The following is a 21,963-nucleotide window of genomic DNA, read 5'->3' as shown; positions in this document are numbered from 1 at the left end:
TTGATTTTACTCCTCACTACCTATCACAGTTTTGAAGGCCATAAAATGCCCAGATGGCACAAACCCCCCCCAAATGACCCCATTTTGGAAAGTAGACACCCCAAGCTATTTGCTGAGAGGCATGTTGAGTCCATGGAATATTTTATATTTTGACACAAGTTGCGGGAAAGTGACAATTTATTTATTTATTTATTTTTTTTTGCACAAAGTTGTCACTAAATGATATATTGCTCACACAGGTCATGGGCATATGTGGAATTGCACCCCAAAATACATTCTGCTGCTTCTCTTGAGTACGGGGATACCACATGTGTGGGACTTTTTAGGAGCCTAGCCGCGTACGGGACCCCGAAAACCAATCACCGCCTTCAGGATTTCTAAGGGTGTACATTTTTGATTTCACTCTTCACTGCCTATCACAGTTTCGGAGGCCATGGAATGCCCAGGTGGCACAAACCCCCCCCAAATGACCCCATTTTGGAAAGTAGACACCCCAAGCTATTTGCTGAGAGGCATGGTGAGTATTTTGCAGCTCTCATTTGTTTTTGAAAATGAAGAAAGACAAAAAAAAAAATTTTTTTTTTCTTTTTTTAATTTTCAAAACTTTGTGACAAAAAGTGAGGTCTGCAAAATACTCACTATACCTCTCAGCAAATAGCTTGGGGTGTCTACTTTCCAAAATGGGGTCATTTGGGGGGGGGTTGTGCCACCTGGGCATTCCATGGCCTCCGAGACTGTGATAGGCAGTGAAGAGTGAAATCAAAAATTTACGCCCTTAGAAAGCCTGAAGGCGGTGCTTGGTTTTCGGGGTCCCATACGTGGCTAGGCTCCCAAAAAGTCTCACACATGTGGTATCCCCGTACTCAGGAGAAGCAACAGAATGTATTTTGGGGTGTAATTTCACATATTCCCATTGCATGTTTGAGCAATATATCATTTAGTGACAACTTTGTGCAAAAAAAAAAAAAAAAAAATAATAATTTGTCTCTTTCCCGCAACTTGTGTCACAATATAAAATATTCCATGGACTCGACATGCCTCTCAGCAAATAGCTTGGGGTGTCTACTTTCCAAAATGGGGTCATTTGGGGGGGGTTTTGAACTGTCCTGGCATTTTATGCACAACATTTAGAAGCTTATGTCACACATCATCCACTCTTCTAACCACTTGAAGACAAAGCCCTTTCTGACACTTTTTGATTACATGAAAAAATTATTTTTTTTTGCAAGAAAATTACTTTGAACCCCCACACATTATATATTTTTTTAAAGCAAATGCCCTACAGATTAAAATGGTGGGTGTTTAATTTTTTTTTTTTCACACAGTATTTGCGCAGCGATTTTTCAAACGCATTTTTTGGGGAAAAAACACACTTTTTTACATTTTAATGCACTAAAACACACTATATTGCCCAAATGTTTGATGAAATAAAAAAGATGATCTTAGGCCGAGTACATGGATACCAAACATGACATGCTTTACAATTGCGCACAAACGTGCAGTGACAACAAAATAAATACATTTTTAAAAGCCTTTAAAAGCCTTTACAGGTTACCACTTTAGATTTACAGAGGAGGTCTACTGCTAAAATTACTGCCCTCGATCTGACCGTCGCGGTGATACCTCACATGCATGGTGCAATTGCTGTTTACATTTGATGCCAGACCGACGCTTGCGTTCGCCTTAGCGCGAGAGCAGGGGGGACAGGGGTGCTTTTTTTTTTTTTTTTTTTTCTTTATTATTTTTTTGCTTTTTTATCTTATTTTAAAACTGTTCCTTTCATTTTTTTTTTTTTTTAATCATTTTTATTGTTATCTCAGGGAATGTAAATATCCCCTATGATAGCAATAGGTAGTGACAGGTACTCTTTTTGAAAAAATTGGGGTCTATTAGACCCTAGATTTCTCCTCTGCCCTCAAAGCATCTGACCACACCAAGATAGGTATGATAAAATGCTTTCCCAATTTCCCAATGGCGCTATTTACATCCGGCGAAATCTAAGTCATAAAATGCTCGTAGCTTCCGGTTTCTTAGGCCATAGAGATGTTTGGAGCCACTCTGGTCTCTGATCAGCTCTATGGTCAGCTGGCTGAATCACCGGCTGCATTCTCAGGTTCCCTGTTGAGACAGGAGAGCCAGAGAAAAACACGGAAGACGGTGGGGGGGGGGGGGGGGGCATTCTCTCCCACTGCTTGTAAAAGCAGTCTAGAGGCTAATTAGCCGCTAGGATTGCTTCTACATGAAAGCCGACCGCTGGCTGAAAAGAATGATACCAAGATGATACCTAAACCTGCAAGCATCATTCTGGTATAACCACTCAAAGTCGTGAATGCTGTACCTGAAGACAAAAAAATGGTTAACAATAAAGCACAGTAAACGGTAAAGTATAAATAATTACATACCTGAAAAACAAACCTGATAAAACATAATAACAATAAAACATTGCAGAATAGAATACAGTAAAAAAGAGCAGAACAATAGAGAGAGAATAAAGAGAGAGAGAGAACAATAAAACGACAACTATTATTTTTTATTTTATATTTTTGTTTGTGTTTTTTTTTTTTTTTTTTTTTTTTTTACACTTTTTTTGTAACTGTAACTTTTATAACTGTAACCGGTTCCAGGTTCGGGTCTCTCAAAATGCGATGGCATCTTGGGAGACCCTGTGAAAGTGTGCCTAGTCTGTGGAATGCTGTACCCTACGCTAATACTCAGCTAGTGAATGGTAGCGTTCAAAACATTCACCAATGCAAAGACCAGGATTGTCAGGACAGGAGGGACAATAATAGTGGGTGTCACGCCTATATCCGCGCTTGCTGCAGACACAACATCTTTTTTGGGGGGGTTCGTTGGGTAGGGGTACTCGGGAGGACATAAAAATGCCTCTCATGCAGCCGACTGCATTTGGTTGGGGATGTGAATGGGGGAAGTACGGGCGCTGCAGAAGTGGTGGGTTCCCAGTTAGGATTGGCGAATGCACCAGGAAGGGCACTATGGGCATGACGGGCCTGTGTTTGTCTTCTTGGTGGCAGCGGGACACTACTTGTGCTTGCCACTTCACCAGCTTGAACTGCACTTATGGGACTCGCCACGTCACCAAGTGTTACTGCAGTGCTGGTTTGACTACGACCGGGGTGTACTAGGCCACTGGCGCTTGCCAGTTCACCAAAACGCTACCAAAAAAACTGTTAACGATCGCAGGGATCAGGCCTGACTCTGCGAACGCTGCAGTTATGCATTTAGTGTTTTGTAAGTGACAGTGATCGATCGATACTGCACTTGGGTGGGCTGGGCTGGGCCGGGCGGAGGGGCAAAACGCAGGTGCTAGCAGGTATCTGGGCTGATCCCGCTAACACTGCGTTTTTGGGAACCCTAAACTGCTGGGGACGCCAGTATAGATCTGATCGGATCAGATATTGATCAGTTCAGATACTATACCACTAAGGGAGGTGTACAGTGCGTGCGTGGGTGTTAGCGCTACTGGCACTAACCTGACGCTGCCTGGGGCTGGTGCTTGCCAGTTCACCAAAACGCTACAAAAAAAACTGTTAGCGATCGCAGGGATCAGGCCTGACTCTGCGAACGCTGCAGTTATGCGTTTAGTGTTTTGTAAGTGACAGTGATCGATCGATACTGCACTTGGGTGGGCTGGGCTGGGCCGGGCGGAGGGGTAAAACGCAGTTGCTAGCAGGTATCTGGGTTGATCCCGCTAACACTGCGTTTTTGGGAACCCTAAACTGCTGGGGACGCTAGTATAGATCTGATCGGATCAGATATTGATGCGTTCAGATACTATACCACTAAGGGAGGTGTACGGTGCGTGCGTGGGTGTTAGCGGTACTGGCACTAACCTGACGCTGCCTGGGGCTGGTGCTTGCCATTTCACCAAAATGCTACCAAAAAAACTGTTAGCGATCGCAGGGATCAGGCCTGACTCTGCGAACGCTGCAGTTATGCGTTTAGTGTTTTGTAAGTGACAGTGATCGATCGATACTGCACTTGGGTGGGCTGGGCCGAGCTGGGCGGAGGGGCAAAACGCAGGTGCTAGCAGGTATCTGGGCTGATCCCGCTAACACTGTGTTTTTGGGAACCCTAAACTGCTGGGGACGCTAGTATAGATCTGATCGGATCAGATATTGATCTGTACAGATACTATACCACTAAGGGAGGCGTATGCTGCGTGCGTGGGTGTTAGCGGTACTGGCGCTTATCTGACGCTGCCTGGGGCGACGCATATCACCGCCGGGCGATCAGGGGGCTAAATCTTTATTCGGTAATAAACGGCGGGTGCCCTGACACTATAAAAAATAAACAAACTAACCAGCGTCACCCGTAACGGTTATACAGTGATCAGTGGTGAAAGGGTTAACTAGGGGGCAATCAAGGGGTTAAAACATTTATTAGATAGTATATGGGGGTCCCTGTCGCTATAAAACTCTGACGGCGAACCTAAATATTTACGTCCCTAACTAGCGTCACCAGCGACACTAATACAGCGATCAGAAAAATGATCGCTTAGTGACACTGGTGACAGGGGGTGATCAAGGGGTTAAAACTTTATTAGGGGGGGTTAGGGGGGTACCCTAGACCTACAGGGGGCCTAACACTCACTGCCCTGACACTGTAACTGTCACAAACTGACACCAATACAGTAATCAGAAAAAAAAAAAAAAAAAAAAAAACCTGCTTGGTGTCAGTTTGTGACAGGGGGGGGGGGTGATTGGGGGGGATCGGGGGGCGATCGGGGGGGGGATCGGGGTGTTTAGTGTGCCTGGCATGTTCTACTGTGTGTAGTGTGTTGGTGCACTTACATTGCAGTCTTCTCTCCTCGGCCCGGAACGGAAAATACCGAGCCGAGGAGAGATGACATCATTTCCTCTGCCTCTGTGTACAATACAGAGGCAGGGAAATGATCCCATTGGCTGAGAGCGATCGCGAGGGGGGGGCCACGAATGGATGGCCTCCCCCTCACCTCCGATCGCCGGGGGAGATTTGCCGACCGCCGCAGGCACCGGGGGGGGGGTCCGATCGGACCCCCCACCCGCGGGCAGGCAAGGACGTACATACACGTCCTTTTGCCTGCCCGTGCCGCTCTGTCGACGTATATAGTCGTGCGGCGGTCGGCAAGTGGTTAAGGTCTATAGCAGATGCGGAATTATATGTAAGGCCACTGACACCCTTTGAGCGTTTATGTGCGGAGGGGGAACATGTACCACACATGTTGTCACTTTTGTATAAACAGATTATTCAGCCTCCAGAAGGCCAGATTTCTGCGTATATATGACGCTGGGAAGAGGACCTCCAGATCTTTTTTACAAGATCGCAAATTGACAGGATTATTCTATTGGCTCATAAAACCTCCATAGCAAGCCACTTTCAAGAACAGGGTTATAAGCAATTGGTTAGGTGGTATAGGGTCCCTGCCTTAATGAACAAATTCTACCCGCAAATTTCTAAGTTATGCTGGCGATGTAATAAAGAGACTGGGACATTACTACACATTTTTTGACAGTACCCTTTTATTACAGCATTCTGGAAGGATGTGGGGGAGATGATTAAAAAAACTGACATTTGTTGACCTTGGTTCGGACCCTTTGGGCTATCTCTTGCATTTAAATGAACAACCCCTTCACCACTATAGAAAGACGTTGTTAGCGCAAATGCTGAATGCTGCCCGGGCTTATATTCCAGACATGTGGAAGTCCACGACTACACCTTCTCTGAAACACTGGTTTTGTAGGATAGACGTAATTAGGACAATAGAATTTTTGACAGTGTCTCTCAAAGGTAGAGACGAGTGTAGGGATACCTGGCGGCCATGGACGACCTTTTCATGCACCCCTCAATATGTTGATTGCATTTCCGTATAGGTTGGGAGGGTGGATTCATAAGGATGAGCTGGGCCCTGATGGAGGAACTCTGGGAGGGGGGGTGGGGAGGCAGCGAAGGTTCTGAGTTTTAGTTATATTTAATCCTCCTTTTTTCTCTTCCTTTTTTTTTTTTTTTTTTTTTCCCCTCTCTTTTTCTCCGTTTTTTTAGTAGATTTTGTCTCTGGACTCCCATTGATGGGGTCAGGAGAAAGGCTTCTCATTTTAAAGTAAAAGTTAAGGTATAAGCATATAGGTTAACAATTGCAGTAATCAATGCATATCGACATATTTTGGAGGTTATTATTTGATTCGAAGTGAATTTGCATTAAGGTGGCGTATTAATTTATATTCTGTATTAATCTCCTATCTCTAGTTTATATCTTTAGCTTATAAATTTAATAAGTGTCAATGTTGGCCTATTAGATGTATATGCTTAGCCAAGTTGGTTTTGTAATAGGTTTATTTCCTTGTTTGTCTTCTTTTTCTATATGATTGTTTATATTTGGAAAAATCTTTGAATAAAGCGTTATACGTTTAAAAAAAAAAAAAAGGAGGGAGGGAGGGAAGGGAATTTCAGGTCATTAAGAGTACAGTAAGAGCTGTAAAAATGTGGAATAAACTCCCTCAAGAACTGATTCTGGCCAACTCAGAAGATAGATTTTTGCTAAAAAAAAAAAAAAAAAAGAGCCAGATGCATTTCTAAATGCACAAAATATAACTAGTTATTAATATTTTAAGGTAATAACGGCCAGGGGAGTTGATCCTGGTAATATGCGATTGTCTCACGGGGAATCGGGAAGGACATTTTTTTCCCCCCAGTAGAGTGAATTGGATCATGCTTTAATAGGGTTCTTTGCCTTCCTCTGGACCAACTGTGGGTAAGGGTTAGTGTGTATTCACGCAATAGAGAGTCTCTCCCTCTCTATATCTATATATATCTATATCTCTAAATCTATCTATCTATAATCTCGAGATAGTGACTTCTGTACTACCAGCCTGCCTATAGATGGATCAAAATTTGCTGGTTCAGTGGGACATTTTGATCAATCTATGGCCAGCATGAATCAAGAAAGATAAATGATGAAAGGTGTAAAACAAAACAAGTGAAGCTCACATGACCTCCCAACATATACTAAAGTGGTGTTCTTCCTGTTAATCTAATGAGTGCAACATGCAGCCCTTGTCTGTATATAAAAAAAAAAAAAAAAAAAAAACCAAAAAAAAAAAAAAAAAAAAAAAAAAAAAAAAACAACCCTTACTCAATGCGCAACTGCAGGTTATCTCCATATAAACCAATACACCCCATCTGAAAGCAGTAATTAAGGTAATACACCATGAACATTTAAATTACAAAAGGCCTGACAGAAGGTTGCATTTGATCTATGTGTGCATAAGTAGTCATGGCCGAACCTGTTGGCACCCCAGAAATTTTTCCAGAAAATCAAGTATTTCTCACAGAAAAGTATTGCAGTAACATATGTTTTGCTATACACGTTTATTCCCTTTGTGTGTATTGGAACAAAACAGAAAAAAAAGGGAGGAAAAAAAAGCAGAAAATTGGACATAATGTCACACAAAATTCCAAAAATGGGGTGGTCAAAATTCTTAGCACCCTTTCAAAATTGTGGATAAATAAGATTGTTTCAGCCTGGTTTCACACATGTGCGGTGCGAATTGAAGCTCAGGTTTCACTGGGGAGATAACAATCTCCTGTTCAACGGATTCATTGCGTTTTTGCTCAGGATTAGAGAGCAGGGAGAGGGGGAGGTGTAGTGAGGAGAAAGAGAAAATCCTTGTTCAGAACGCAATGCATCTGCGAATCAGATGCGTTCCCATAGGAGATAATAGGCTTGTAGTTCGCACCGCAATGCCCAAAAAACGCACACGTTTTTTGTGCAATGCGCAGTGCGAATGCAACGCACATATGTGAACCAGATGCATTCATATGAATGTATTTTAAAATGTCCTGCGAATTAGATGCGGTGTAAGCCGCATCTAATTCGCATAGGTGTGAACCCGGGCTCAAGCATGTGATGCTCCTTTAAACTCACCTTGGGTAAGTAACAGGTGTGGGCAATATAAAAATCACACCTGAAAGCAGATAAAAAGGAGAGAAGTTCACTTAGGCTCGGTTCACACTAGGGGCGGCACGACTTGCAGGTCGCCTCACCGAGGCGACCTGCACACGACATCCACGGCGACTTGCAAAACGACTTCTGTATAGAAGTCTATGCAAGTCGCCCCAAAAGAAGTACAGGAACCTTTTTCTAAGTCGGAGCGACTTGCGTCGCTCCTATTAGAACGGTTCCATTGTACAGAACGGGAGGCGACTTGTCAGGCGACTAGGTCGCCTGACAAGTCGCCCGTGTGAACCGGCACTTAGTCTTTGCATTGTGTGCCTGTATGTGCCACAGTAAGCATGGACAACAAAAAGAGGAGAAGAAAACTGTCTGAGGACTTGAGAACCAAAATTGTGGAAAAATATTAACAATCTAAAGGTTACAAGTCCATCTCCAGAGATCTAGATTTGCCTTTGTCCACAGTGCACAACATTATCAAGAAGTTTGCAACCCATGGCACTGTAGCTAATCTCTCTGGGCGTGGACAGAAGAGAAAAATTGATGAAAGGTTGCAACGCAGGATAGTCCAGATGGTGGATAAGAAGCCCCAAACAGGTTCCAAAGAAATTCAAGCTGTCCTGCAGGCTCAGGGAGCATCAGTACCAGCGCGAACTATCCGTCGACATTTAAATGAAATTAAACGCTATGGCAGGAGACCCAGGAGGACCCCACTGCTGACACAGACATAAAAAAGCAAGACTACAGTTTGTCAAAATGTACCTGAGTAAGCCAAAATCCTTCTGGGAAAACGTCTTGTGGACAGATGAGACCAAGATAAAGCTTTTTGGTAAAGCACATCATTCTACTGTTTACCGAAAACGGAATGAGGCCTACAAAGAAAAGAACACAGTACCTACAGTGAAATGTGGACGAGGTTCAATGATGTTTTGGGGTTGTTTTGCTGCCTCTGGCACTGGGTGCCTTGAATGTGTGCAAGGCATCATGAAATCTGAGGATTACCAAAGGATTTTGGGTCGCACTGTAGAGCCCAGTGTCAGAAAGCTGGGTTTGCGTCCGAGATCTTGGGTCTTCCAGCAGGACAATGACCCCAAACATACGTCAAAAAGCACCCAAAAATGGATGGCAACAAAACGCTGGAGAGTTCCAAAGTGGCCAGCAATGAGTCCAGATCTAAATCTCATTGAACACCTGTGGAGAGATCTTAAAATTGCTGTTGGGAAAAGGCGCCCTTCCAATGAGACAGACCTGGAGCAGTTTGCAAAGGAAGAGTGGTCCAAATTTTCGGGTGAGAGGTGTAAGAAGCTTATTGATGGTTATAAGAAGTAACTGATTTCAGTTATTTTTTCCAAAGGGTGTGCAACCAAATATTAAGTTAAGGGTGCCAAGAATTTTGACCAGCCCATTTTTTGAGTTTTGTGTGACATTATGTCCAATTTGCTTTTTTTCCTCCCTTTTTTATTTTGTTCCAATACATACAAAGGGAATAAACATGTGTATAGCAAAACGTGTTACTGCAATACTTTTCTGTGAGAAATACTTGATTTTCTGGAAAAATTTCTGGGGTGCCAACAATTTCGGTCATGACTGTATATTACACCAGGTCTTATTAGTGCACCTGGGAAATACTGTCAATACAACATAGGACAAAGAAGGAGGAATAAAAAAAAATTTAAAAATTGTATAATTGAAATGTCAAACGTGCATACCTGTATGAAGATGGCCAGGTTATGCTGTCTTGGAGAACAACACCAAGAGCATAGAGAACAAGTGTCTGCAAAAAATAGAAAAGTGGAGAATTATTTTTTATGCAACGCTTAGAATCACAGTACAATGATGTTGCATAATGAATACTGCTGATTTTGGTTTGGGTTTAATATGAATGACCTTTGTTTTTGATCTTCTACCCAGGCCACAGCATATACCGTATATAAATGAAAATCCACTCCAATCCAAACACCAAAGTATGGCATTAAGTTTTTAGGTAAAACAGAATGATAAAAGTAGAAAAACTCAGAAACTAAGCAAGGACATGGAAGGTGTCAGGTGGGAAAGGGTTGTGGCACTTTAAGTGCTGGTCCAAGCATGGGCCGTTGAGTTAACCTTCATGTTTATTTAATTGTCCTTCTAGAATTCCAATACTTTAGAAGTTCACACTATGTTTTTACATTACATTTTGATACTGTATTGTTTCTTGACAAAAGTTCAGATATCTACATCTCTGCAACATTCTGTTTTTAACCTTGTACAGTAATACCTTGGATTACGAGCATAATTCATTCCAGAAGAATGCTTGGAATCCAAAGCACCCGTATCTCAGTCATTTTGTGGGCGTTTCCATTGTCCTGGTGCTCTAGGGCCTTCAAAAGTGTAATAGGTAGTCAACAAGTTAGATATGTAATTTATGCTCCTTGAACACCTGATGGTGCTCCCTACATGTTGGGCCTCTGTATGTGGCCAGGTAGTGAAAAAGTCCCACACGTGTGGTATTATAATACTCAGGAGGAGTAGCAGAATGTATTTTTGGGTGTCATTTGTGGTATGCACATTCCACGTGAGAGAAATAAGCTATTACAATGACAATTTTGTGAAAAAAAATAAAAATCTTAATTTTGCAAAGAGTTGTGGGAAAAAATTACTACTTCAAATAACTCAGCATGCCTCTTACTAAATACCCTGGAATGTTTACTTTCCAAAAAGGGGTCATTTGGGGGACATTTGTACTTTCCTGGCTTGTTAGGGTCTCAAGAAATGATAGGCCGCTAGTACATCAGATGTGATCATTTTTTTATGATTTGCACCATAGCTTGTAGACTGTAACTTTCACACAGACCATAATATCCACTAATTTGGGTTATTTTTACCAAAGATATGTAGCAGTATAAATTGTGGCCATTTATGAAGAAAAATGAGTTATTTTCTAAATTTTCTGTCTCTTCATTTATAACGCAAAAAAATAAAAAAAACTCAGAGGTGATCAAATACCACCAAATGAAAGCTCCATTTGTATGAAAAAAAGGACAAAAAATCATTTGGGTACAGTGTTGCATGACTGAGTAATTGTCATTCAAAGTGTGAGAGCACTGAAAGCTGAAAATTGGTAATGGCAGGAGGGGGGTTTAAGTGCCCAGTAAGCAAGTGGTTAAAAATCTCCATAGGTGACGCTTTAAATTTTTTTACAGATTGCATGTTTAGGGTTACAGAGGAGGTCTAGTGCTAAACATCCCTTGTAATAGGAATCGTTCGTGACAGGTCCTCTTTATGGAGAGATGGTCCTCTTTATGGTCAAAAAGACCCCACATCTCTCCTCCAGGCTGAAAAGCATGAGATCGGAAAAAAAATCCAAGATCTCATGCTTACCAGCCACGATTGTGGCTTTGTTTACATCCGTGTCCCAGACGTGACGTCATAACGTCGCACCTGGGTCTCCGACAGTCATAGAGATGACTGGTGGCCATCTGGTCACCAGTCATCACTATGGTTGTCATCTGGCGGCGGCCAATTCTTTCCAAGGGTCCCCAATGGCACGGAAGAGCCCAGAGAAGCACTGGATGGTGGCGGGAGAACTGGCGCTATGATCGTTCTTATGGTGCACAGAATCGCCGGCTGAAAAAAAAGGATATCTGAATGATGCCTGTAGCTGCAGGCATCATTTAGATATTCCCACTGAAAGTCAAAGACATCATAAGACGTCCTTGGGTGGGAAGTGGATAAACTAATACTTTGTTGAAGAACCTTTTGATTTTATTACAGCACTCAGTCCTTTTGGGTATGAGTCTATCAGCATGGCACATCTTGACTTGGCAATATTCTTCTTTGCAAAAACACTTCAAATCAAAAAGATTGCGAGGGCATCTCCTGTGCACAGCCCTCTTTAGATCACCCCACGGGTTTTCAATTGGATTCAGGTCCGAGCAATGGCTGGGCCATTCCAAAACTTTAATCTTCTTCTAGTGAAGCCCTTCCTTTGTTGATTTGGATGTACGCTTTGGGTCGTTGTCATCCTGAAAGATGAAGTTCCTCTTCATGTTCAGCTTTCTAGCAGAAGCCTAAAGGTTTTGTGCCAATATTGACTGTTATTTGGAACTGTTCATAATTCCCTCTACCTTGACTAAGGCCCCTGTTCCAGCTGAAGAAAAATAGCCCCACTGTTTTGCCATATTTTCTCGACTTGATGAGGACTGTCTTCACTGTGTTCCATGGTATTTCTAATGCCTTGGAAATTCTTTTGTTCCCTTCTCCTGACTGATACCTTTTAACAATGAGATCCCTCTGATGCTTTCGAAGCTCTTTGCAGACCATGGCTTTTGCTGTAGGATGCGACTAAGAAAATGTCAGGAAAGACCTACTAAAACAGCTGAACTTTATTTGGGGTTAATCAGAGGCGCTTTAAATGAAGGCAGGTGTGTACTGACTCCTATTTGACATGAGTTTGAATGTGATTGCTTAATTCTGAACACAGCTACATCCCCAGCTATAAGAGGGTGTGCACACTCATGCAACCACATTATTTTAGTTTTTTAATTTTTATCCCCCCCCCCCCCAAAAAAAAAAAAAAAGATTTCAGTTTTTTTTTTCAACTGAATTGTACAGTTTATTGGTCATGTTAAAAAGTGGGAAAAGTTCTGAAATTATTTATCTTTGTCTCATTTTTTACATCACAGAAACCAGACATTTTAACAGAGGGGGATATATATATACACACACACACACACACACACACACACACACACACACACACACACACAGTGGAACCTTGGATTACGAGCATAATCCGTTCCAGGAGAATGCTTGTAATCAAAAGCACTCGCATATCAAAACGAGTTTCTCCATAGAAGTCAATGGAAACGAAGATAATTCGTTCCACATTGACTTCTATTGCATGCAGTACCGCATGTGGCCAGAGGTGGGGGGGGCGCCAGTGAGACTCGGAAATACTCGTAGACCGTTCGGAGCCGCTCGGATGCACTCCGAAGTGCACCTGAGCGGCTCCAAGTGTCACTGGCGCCCCCGCACCTCTGGCGGTACTGCACACCTTAGAGGCTTGAATCCTGCTCGTTTAGCCAGACAACACTCGCAAACCGAGTCAGGATTTTTTTCTAAATAATAGCACGTATTGTGAAACGCTCGTTAACCGCAATCCAAGGTATTACTATAGATATGAGCCACCTATAGTGACATGAGAGGTTGGCACACCTTTACAGGGAACATCCATGATGATAAAAAGGAATCAGTTTTTCTGAAGAAAGAAGTGGCTAAGTGATATACTCTCACAGCTTGAACTAGCCAAACCACATCCAGGGAAATATCCTTTTTAAAAATTGGAGCTGGACAGAGTGATAGAAGAACAATGTCTTGGTTTAGGTGAAAGGCAGAAACCATCTTAGGCTAAAAAGAAGTCCTTGGCCTCAACATCACCTTGACCCTATGCAAAATCAGAAAGAGTTCCTTGAAGGAGAAGGCTACCAGCTCAGAAACCTCCCTCGCTGAGGTGATAGCTAGAAGAAATACAACCTTCTGGGTCAAAGTAAAAAAGAAAATGTCTTTCAATGAGCTCAAATGGCAAATTCTAAAGTGCAGAGATAACCAGATTCTGTTCCTATCAAGTCACAGGGAAACAAATAGGGGGACCTAGATAGAAGACTCCCGTACAAAGGTCTGAAGCAAGGAGCAAGAGCCCAACTGTCTCTGAAACAAGATAGAAAGGGTAAAAATCTGACCTTTGATGGTTCTTAGAGTGTCACGGAATGTCCCTCACTCTGCTTGAGTGCTTCCGTCAGTATATCACTTCCTCCCAGTCTGGATATAGATATCAGATATTCTAACCGCTCACAAAGCACAAAACAAGGCGAGACTTGCTTAGTTGCTAACATGGACTGTTTTATTAGAACCAAAATTACAAGTCTTTATATACCGTTAGAGGAGGTTACCCACTCCTGCTCATATTACTCTAACAATACAACTGTAACCTAATTAACATGAGCTAGTTTACTAAATCATTTACCCAGACTAGGTCACTCAGAGACATGACCTTTGGGTTTAAGACTTTACGTCTCCTAGCTCATTGACTATACAATACACATTACCATAAACATCAACACAGGGTTAATTAGAACTAACAACGTGTGGAATACCCTTAGAAGGTGTGGTAAGCCGGACTAGACTCATTTACATTAAACACATTATAGCAGACATCAGACAGGTGAGTGGAGTTGATATTAGGACTCATACTGTGAGGAGATGCTAACAGTATGACTCAGTCACCATTGCTAATATGGCAAATACAGAGTCCCCAGAGTCTGTGTGTCCTGGGGGACAAGGACCCGAAGCCAAAGTAACAACACCTCAAGGGTACCCCAAATGCCAGGGCCCATAATCTGTAGGCAAGAGGCTGACATTCAGTCCCCTCCAAAAGCCTCTGTCCTGGGTGAGTCTGTCACAGAGAGCCAAAATCAGGTTTAGACATTTAAAAAGGAAGGAGAGGATGTGCCCCATAGATAAACTCTGTGGGTGGGCACCAAAGTATGCCTTCCATGTTCAATTATAGACTTCCAAGTATTTAATATTGTAGGAATCACTATTCAGAGATGTCTCTGTCTCTCAGAACCTGGGCTTCAACAGCAATGCCTTCAAAAAGCAATGGCTTTAATCTCTTAAAGCCAGTGACTGTGAAGTGACTGTGAAGCAGTATGGTAAAAATCAGCACTTAAGACAGAATGTCCAGATAATCTGTTGTGATCCTACCAGGTCAGAATACACACGAGTCAATCTGGAGCAATTAGGATAACCAGAATTCCCCCCACCAAGATCCTGTCAAGCAGGAAGAAGTTTCAGAGGGGGAAAGGCATAGATAAGGGTACAGTGATCCCATGGAGTCATCAGAGCATCCACTGCTTCTGTTAGAGGATCAGAAGATGGGTCCCCCTGGCAATCATGTCCTCTGCACCGACAGAGTGCCTACAATTTACAACAGGCTAGCATCCATTGTAAGGATCTTCCAAAAGACAGGAAGGAAGAACTTCTCATTCGAGAAAAAAGAATTCCGGAGCTACTAAGCCAGGAACAACCTGGTCCTCGGAAAATGAATCAGTCTATCCAAGTATAGAACCGACTTGTTCCATGATGTCAAAATGTTGTGTTGTAGGATTCTAGAGTGAAACCCTGCAAGAGAGACTGATCTCAAAAAAGGCCACCATCAGACCCAAAACTCTCATGAAAAAGAGAGTTGGCCGATTCCTGAAATGTAGAGCTCACATCTAAAATCAGAGTCTGATTTTTTTTTCCAGCAAGAAAACCACTGTGGCCTGAGCGGTGTTCAGGAGTACACACAGATACTCCATATGATAAGTCTGTTCCAGAAATGATTTCTGGAGAAGCAGGATTGATCTAAAGCACTGTAATGCCTGGACACTCAACTGTTCTCAACAGGAGGCCTTCTAACTATCCCACAATGCAGATTCCACAAGAGCGCTGCAGGGTTAGTACATTAGTCAGCATCTTGGTGAACACAGATGAGCAGCAACAAACTGGTAGTGTAGAAGTAACACTAATGTACTGGAAAGACAGGGCACGAAAGCGAGAAAGTCTTCCCAGTGAAGGGAGGTGATAGAGGTTAAAGGTTAACAAACTGCCGCCCCCCCAGAAAAAGAAGGCACTTTCGCACTAAATAAGATTTGGCAGCAGAGCCCCAGAGCTTGCGGGTGAACTGGGAGCCAAGTTCGGGAGGTCTGGACGTGGATGATGAGGTAGTGGAGATATGAAAATGACATTTCTTAAGCAAGGGGAAAAAAAAAAAAGTGTTCCTTGGGAGCTGGATGATCTTGATAAATGTATCCAGAGCAGAAAGGAAGAAAAACGTTGGCACTCGTAGACAACATCGATTGGACGTTTCTTAGAAGTAGGTTTCACAGTCCCATGTTTAAACCACATGCAGGAGATTAGACAGAATCATCCAGCAGTCCAACACAACTGTGGTTAAGGCTAAAACTATTTGCTTCAAATGTTCTATAACCAAGGGATCAAATCGCAGCACTAGCAAGATCCCTTTCAAAAAGGAACTTTGACCAGTAAGCCAGGTTTTGGCAAACCAAGGTCACAGCAAAGATGAGGGATGAAGAGCAGGGACTGCCAGTGAGAACAGAGGGGACTTCCGACTACATAATAGTCAAGTCCTTCAAGACAGGAGCATCCTCCACCTGAATGGTGGTCACTTTTTTTAAGACAGGACACTGCTGAATCTACAATAGGAGGAGAAGGCTACTTTTTACAAACTGGTACAAGACCAAAACATAAATGCCATTTTAGTCAAAAGACTAAGACTAAAACTAAATTGAAATTTGACATCAAAATTAACTCTGGTCTGTAGTACATGTTCATACCTCAATACCATAAAAAACATATTTGATTTTTCACTCCAGCAGTATAGAATGAGTTTGGAAATTGTAGAGAAATGCTTAAATAATGCATTATAATTTAACTAGACCCATTAGATTTTAGACACTGGAGCTGGGGGAACTCCGTACAGCCAGACTGCCGTGGGTCTGCTGGTAGTAAGATGGATTATCCTGTTTATGGACCACATTTCTGCATTTGACTTGAGCGGACCTCAGCCTGTTAATCAAAGCTGTTTTTTGCCTGCTGTTACAGTGTGAGGCCCTGCCACTGTAGTAGTGGGACTGAAGACAATACAGGGCTTTCAGGTATTCAGAGTGAAAGGCTCTAGAGTATTGCTTCAGAGCACAGAAAACTAAGCTTTGGGTTTTCTCCAGGTTTTTTGCGGGATTCCCGGAGTGCAGAGACTTTGAAGAGCTTTGGGCGGGAAGAAACCTTTGCGTCAAGGTCTTACTGGCCTCTTACTAAATACATTGGGCTGTCTAGTTTCCAAAAAGGTCATTTTTGGGGTGTTTGTACTGTCCTTGCATTTTACTGCCTCAAAAAATGAAAAGGGCAGTCAGCACATCAGGACTGATCAATTTTCAAATATACAGCATATACCACAGTTTAGTGACTAACTTTCACACAGACTAAATAATATATACCGATTTGTTTCCACCAAAGAAATGTAGCAGAACACATTTTGACCCAAAATTTATGAAGAAAAATTTATTTGCCAAGTTTTCCCGGAAACTAAGAAACTTTTTTTTTCCCTTTAAATTTTCAGTCTTTTTTCCACCAAAAAAGAAAGCTCTATCGCCCTAAAAGAAGATGATAAAACATAATTTGGGTACAGTGTTGCATGACTGATTAACTGTCATTCAAGGTTTGACAGCACTGAAACAGTGAAAACTGAACAATGGCTTGGGAGGAAGAGAGTGAAACAGTCCAGTCTTGAAGTGGTTAAATAGGATCACTCAATCACCAGTGTCATTTATAAGCTCAGCTAATACTTTACAGAATTATTTGTCAATGTCTAAATTTTGCCTTTTTTTCAAAAGAAAGAATGTTTTAATTTGCATGATTTCTCATCCCATTATCGTCTGTTTAATTCTATATTTAGCATTTATCCATGAACATTTCTGTTCATGACATTTTTATAGTCTGCATATGAGCATGTGAGACATACAGTATATGCACAATCAATGAAAAACACTGCATGGCCTTTAAGCTCAGTTCTGTTAATCTGATTCACAAGCTGTTGCTACTAACAAACTGACACCGGTACATTTATTTTCAGGATTTCTCATCCCACCAATGGCTGCCATTTCTTATATTCAGCACTATTATATGTACATTTGGGCTGACTTTATGACATCTATATACTCTGCATATGAACATGATCTGAAAAATCAATGCGCAGTGTGTATATATCAATCACACACACACATATACATATATACACATATACATACACACACTATTGCCTGAATGCTTGTGTGCTGGCTTTATGGGCATCCTTATGGACCAGAGTCATTTTCACACTTCCACCACGGGCCTGTTTATTCAATAACTGTCATTACTTAAGAAGACAGAAGAAGGGGGGAGAATAAAGGGAGATAAATTAGGCTCCCATTCTTTTAGTAATATGGTCTTGCAAAGTGAGGCCTCATGCCCATGGACGTTTTTACAGCCAGTCTGTGATTTTTGACACTTTTTTATTTAGGTGAACTTTTTTATTTAGGTGAACCGGAGAAGGGAGTAGACCCAGCAAAAGAGCAGAAGAGAGGGGCAGAAGAGAGAGGAGAAGAACCGGAGAGGGGAGAAGACCCAGCAAAAGAGCAGAAGAGAGAGAAGAACCGGAGCCGCTTTAATAAAATACTTTAAAAACCTGTGTAGTGTGTTTATTTTTGACACTTTTTTATTTAGGTGAATGGGTAGGGGTACGATGTACCCCATACTCATTCACCTAGGGTGGAGGGCCCCTGCCCGCAGACCCCGACAACCACCAGGCAAGGGTTGTCGGGAAGAGGCCCTTGTCCTCATCAACATGGGGACAAGGTGCTTTGGGGTGGGGGGTGCAGGGGCCCCCTCTGCCCCAAAGCACCCATCCCCCATGTTGAGAGCATGTGGCCTGGTATGGTCCAGGAAGGGGGGGGGGGGCGCTCACTCTCCACCCCCCCTTTCCTTACCTGCCAGGCTGCATGCTCGGATAAGGTTCTGGTATGGATCTTGGGAGGAACCTCACGCAAAATTTTGTCGGGTTCCCCTTGCAAGATTCTTAGCACACAAGTCGCACCGCAAGTTGGATCATCTTGATCCAACTTCTGGTGCCACTTCTATTCAAATCAATGGGCTCCCATAGGGAGAAACACGGCTGAAAGCTAGCGTGGCTAAAAAGGCATTGACGCCAATGCAAAACGCGGAAAAAAAAACCCATCATGCTTCTAACGCCGCTTTTTTCCTGGCGCCGGTACTAGCTCTGCAGCTCGTTTTTTAAAACATCCATGGGCATGTAGCCTTAATCTTATTTTCTATGTAATCTATAGACAATAAGATTTGTGACCGTTTTGACCAGTGCTATTTTAAAAATGTAGTTTTACTGTAAATAAAATATACATTTTTTTCTAAAAATGTATCCAATTTAAAAATTACACTAAAATGATGTTTCAGATACAACACATTAAAAAGTTATTTGCAAAAAAAAAAGTGTTTTTTCTTTTATGTGACACCTTTGATCTACACAAGAATGAAACAGAAAATACAGTAAAGCAGTACATTGTTTACACTGTATTTATCCCTGAAGAATATCTGCTTTTGTCATTTTATCTTATGGGAGTAGCTGCATTTTCTGTGTAAAACAGAGCAATTACTGTATTTTTCACTTCATAAGATGCACTCGCACCCCCCCCCCCCCAAAATGGGGAGAAATGCCTGTGCGTCTTATGGAGCAAATACTGAACAGCCCCCTCTGCCCGTCGTCGCCATGTCACAATACAGGGCGGCCATCTCCCGCGAGCGCCGAGCGATCTCCTGTCACTCAAAGAAGACTGAAAACAGAGCAGCCCCAGCGGCCGAATGGAGTACTTCTGAGTGACAGGTGGACAGGTGATTGTGATGACGTCCTCGCCAGTCACAGAGCAGGGTGCATTTAATGGACACAGGTAAGGCTGCAAGTAAGGGCTGCATTTAATGGGCACAAGCCGGGCTGCATTTAATGGGCACAAGCCAGGCTGCATTTATTTGGCACCGGTCAGGCTTTATTTCATGGGCACTGGTAAATATTTTGGTACACCATTTGGTCTCAGAATATTTTTTTTCTTGTTTTCCTCCTCTAAAACCTATGTGCGTCTTATGGTCAGGTGCGTCTTATGGAGCGAAAAATATGGTACTGGCTGTCATTTTGACAGGTGATAATGAGGAGGGGGTGGGAGCAGAGGGAGAAGAACGGGATTTAACAGTTGCATCCTAAACTTTTTTTGTTCCCATAGGGTTTTTCTTCCTGAGATTGCGCATAGGTGGTGAGGCAGCCATCTTGGGAACCAATTAATCTACCAGCATGTCTTTGGAGTGTAGGAGAAACATAGGGTACCTAGAAGAAACCCACAAGAGCACAGGGAGAACATGCGAACTCCGTGCCGAGAGTATCCTGGTCAGGATTAGAACCAAAGGACCCAAGGCTGAAGTGCCAAACTATGCCACTTGTTGCATTTTTTTCCTTCATTCTTCAATAAGTGAATATTAGTATACTCTGTGTCACTCTACCCCACTTTGCACCATCAATTTTAAATGCTTCTTCACCTTCCCGTTTTATTTGTATTCACCAACTGGTTACTATTGTATATATTTTGTTCACATTTTGGCTGGCATGATGCCCTTCAGGTTTAGCTGCAGATTCCAGTTTCAGTTTATTTTCTCTCTTTCTTGCTTTAAGATAGATTGGTATTCTGTTCATTGTACTGATTTGTTTCTTATTCGTACTCAACAATGGTTTTTTTCTATATTGTGATGAATATTCTACACTGCAAAGACTGGAAAAGGATATATGTCTGGCAGAGACCTTTTGGCCCATCACATACCTCTTTAGGAATAACATGCTGGTCTACTCTCCCTTCTAGTTCTTGTAGCCGTGCAGAGATTGGGGTTAGTCTTGCTGTCCTCACTGTTTCACACAATATCTGCCGGCAATAGCTGTGGCAAAAGAATAATAATAAAAAAAAAAGTTACTGTAAAACATGAGAAGCTGGAATTTAAGGTTTGAGATTGTTCCAAGATTCTTGGAATGGGCAACTTGCAAGCCATCAACTGGTGAGGTGGCTGTGTGCTGTAATTCTACTACAGTTAAAAAGAAGTCCAGCCTGAGCTTTTTAGGCTGGGTTTCTCCTAAGGGTCACAGGAGTGCAATTTGCTTTGTGCTCCTGTGACCCGTTTTCAGCTGAGTTTCTGAAGTCTGCTCTCCGCTGACTTCACCAGGATCAGTCGAGGCAGTGCATCATCCCGACTTATGAAGTCTGGATCCGGCAGCTGCCTGGACTGATGGCAGTCTCAGCGAGCCGCTGAGACAGCCGCTCCCCACCTCTCCACAGCTCAGCGATTCAATGAGCGTGGAGGAGCAGAGAAGGAGAGATGCTGACTGACAGTCAGCAGATCTCTGCTCGGTCGCTCGGTTCTCAGTGAAGAGGCGGCGGGGGTCAGATGCAGCATCAACCTAGGTAAGTATGAATATGCAAAAAAAAAAAATAAAAAACCCATACTTCTCTTTTAATGGTCCACAGGTTGAGGAGGATGATGTACTTCACCTGGCTACATCACCGATTTCTCCATGGGAAACCAAAGGAGCATAAATATTTCCTTCTAGCAGAAATCTATTTTTTTCAAACAATCAGTGTTCCCTAACCTTTGTTTTAGACAATGTTTAAAAGTTCAGTGACCCCAGTTGACCGCCTCAACGCAAGGATTTTGCATACCTGATAGTATGATGAACACGATCATGGAAAATTAAAAATCGTAAAAACAAAGCCAACCTGAGCTGGTCCAATTTCTCCACTGTGATAGGCCCTTTCCCAAGGACCTGGTTCACTTCCTTGTACAACTTTTCCTGAACACCTTCTGTGGTTGTTAAAAAATAAATGGCCCATGTGCACACTAGAAAACAAAGTTAATGGCAGGGTAAGTATCACAGTAAATTTTACATGTTTCTATAAAAAAGTTAACTCCCATAAAAGACAGTGGAACAGAAGCTGCCAGCTCTGAAGCTGGCTATGTCTGACAAACTGGTTGCATCCATTCAATAAGGCACGTGTCAAACAGAAGGCCCACCAGCTTATTTAATGTTACTTTCGCACCTCCCCTGTAGCTGTGGCATGCCCTCCTCTCCGACCCCACCTCATTTCAGCAGTCGGCAGCAGTTAGGAGCATGAAATAGTCTTGGTATGCTGAAACCTTAAGAGTTCTCTTCACTGGAACTAAGGGGCCAAGCCCAACCCCTGAAGAACAACCCCACACCATATAATGGAAACATTCCCTCATGGGGTTTTTTTTAGCACCAAGAAACTGTTTAAAGATCATTAAATTAAAATTCTTTTGTTACATGGGAGTTGTAAAAAATTGAGCTTTGGCATTTACATGAAAGTGACAAAACC

The 21,963-nt window shown here is 42.5% G+C and overlaps 1 protein-coding gene across 4 annotated transcripts in view; it reads right to left on the bottom strand.

The window, feature by feature from the left end:
* CYP20A1 (cytochrome P450 family 20 subfamily A member 1) overlaps positions 1-21,963 on the bottom strand; it is a 99,176-nt gene that overhangs the window by 28,581 nt on the left and 48,632 nt on the right. For 2 of the 4 annotated variants that reach the window (XM_073633313.1, XM_073633314.1), the window contains exons 9-11: positions 21,346-21,466; positions 20,401-20,512; positions 9,658-9,722 (exon numbers count right to left, since the gene is read on the bottom strand). In XM_073633313.1, the coding sequence (XP_073489414.1) occupies positions 9,658-9,722; positions 20,401-20,512; positions 21,346-21,466 (298 nt within the window). Of the gene's footprint in view, positions 1-2,284; positions 2,339-9,657; positions 9,723-20,400; positions 20,513-21,345; positions 21,467-21,963 lie in introns of all 4 variants that reach the window. The other 2 variants (XM_073633311.1, XM_073633312.1) reach the window with 2 other exon arrangements.

Source organism: Aquarana catesbeiana, linkage group LG06, assembly GCF_042186555.1.
Source record: "Aquarana catesbeiana isolate 2022-GZ linkage group LG06, ASM4218655v1, whole genome shotgun sequence".
Classification (NCBI taxonomy): Eukaryota; Metazoa; Chordata; class Amphibia; order Anura; family Ranidae; genus Aquarana; species Aquarana catesbeiana.
Note: the sequence above shows the minus strand (reverse complement) of the source record. Positions and strands in the feature narration are given on the sequence as shown.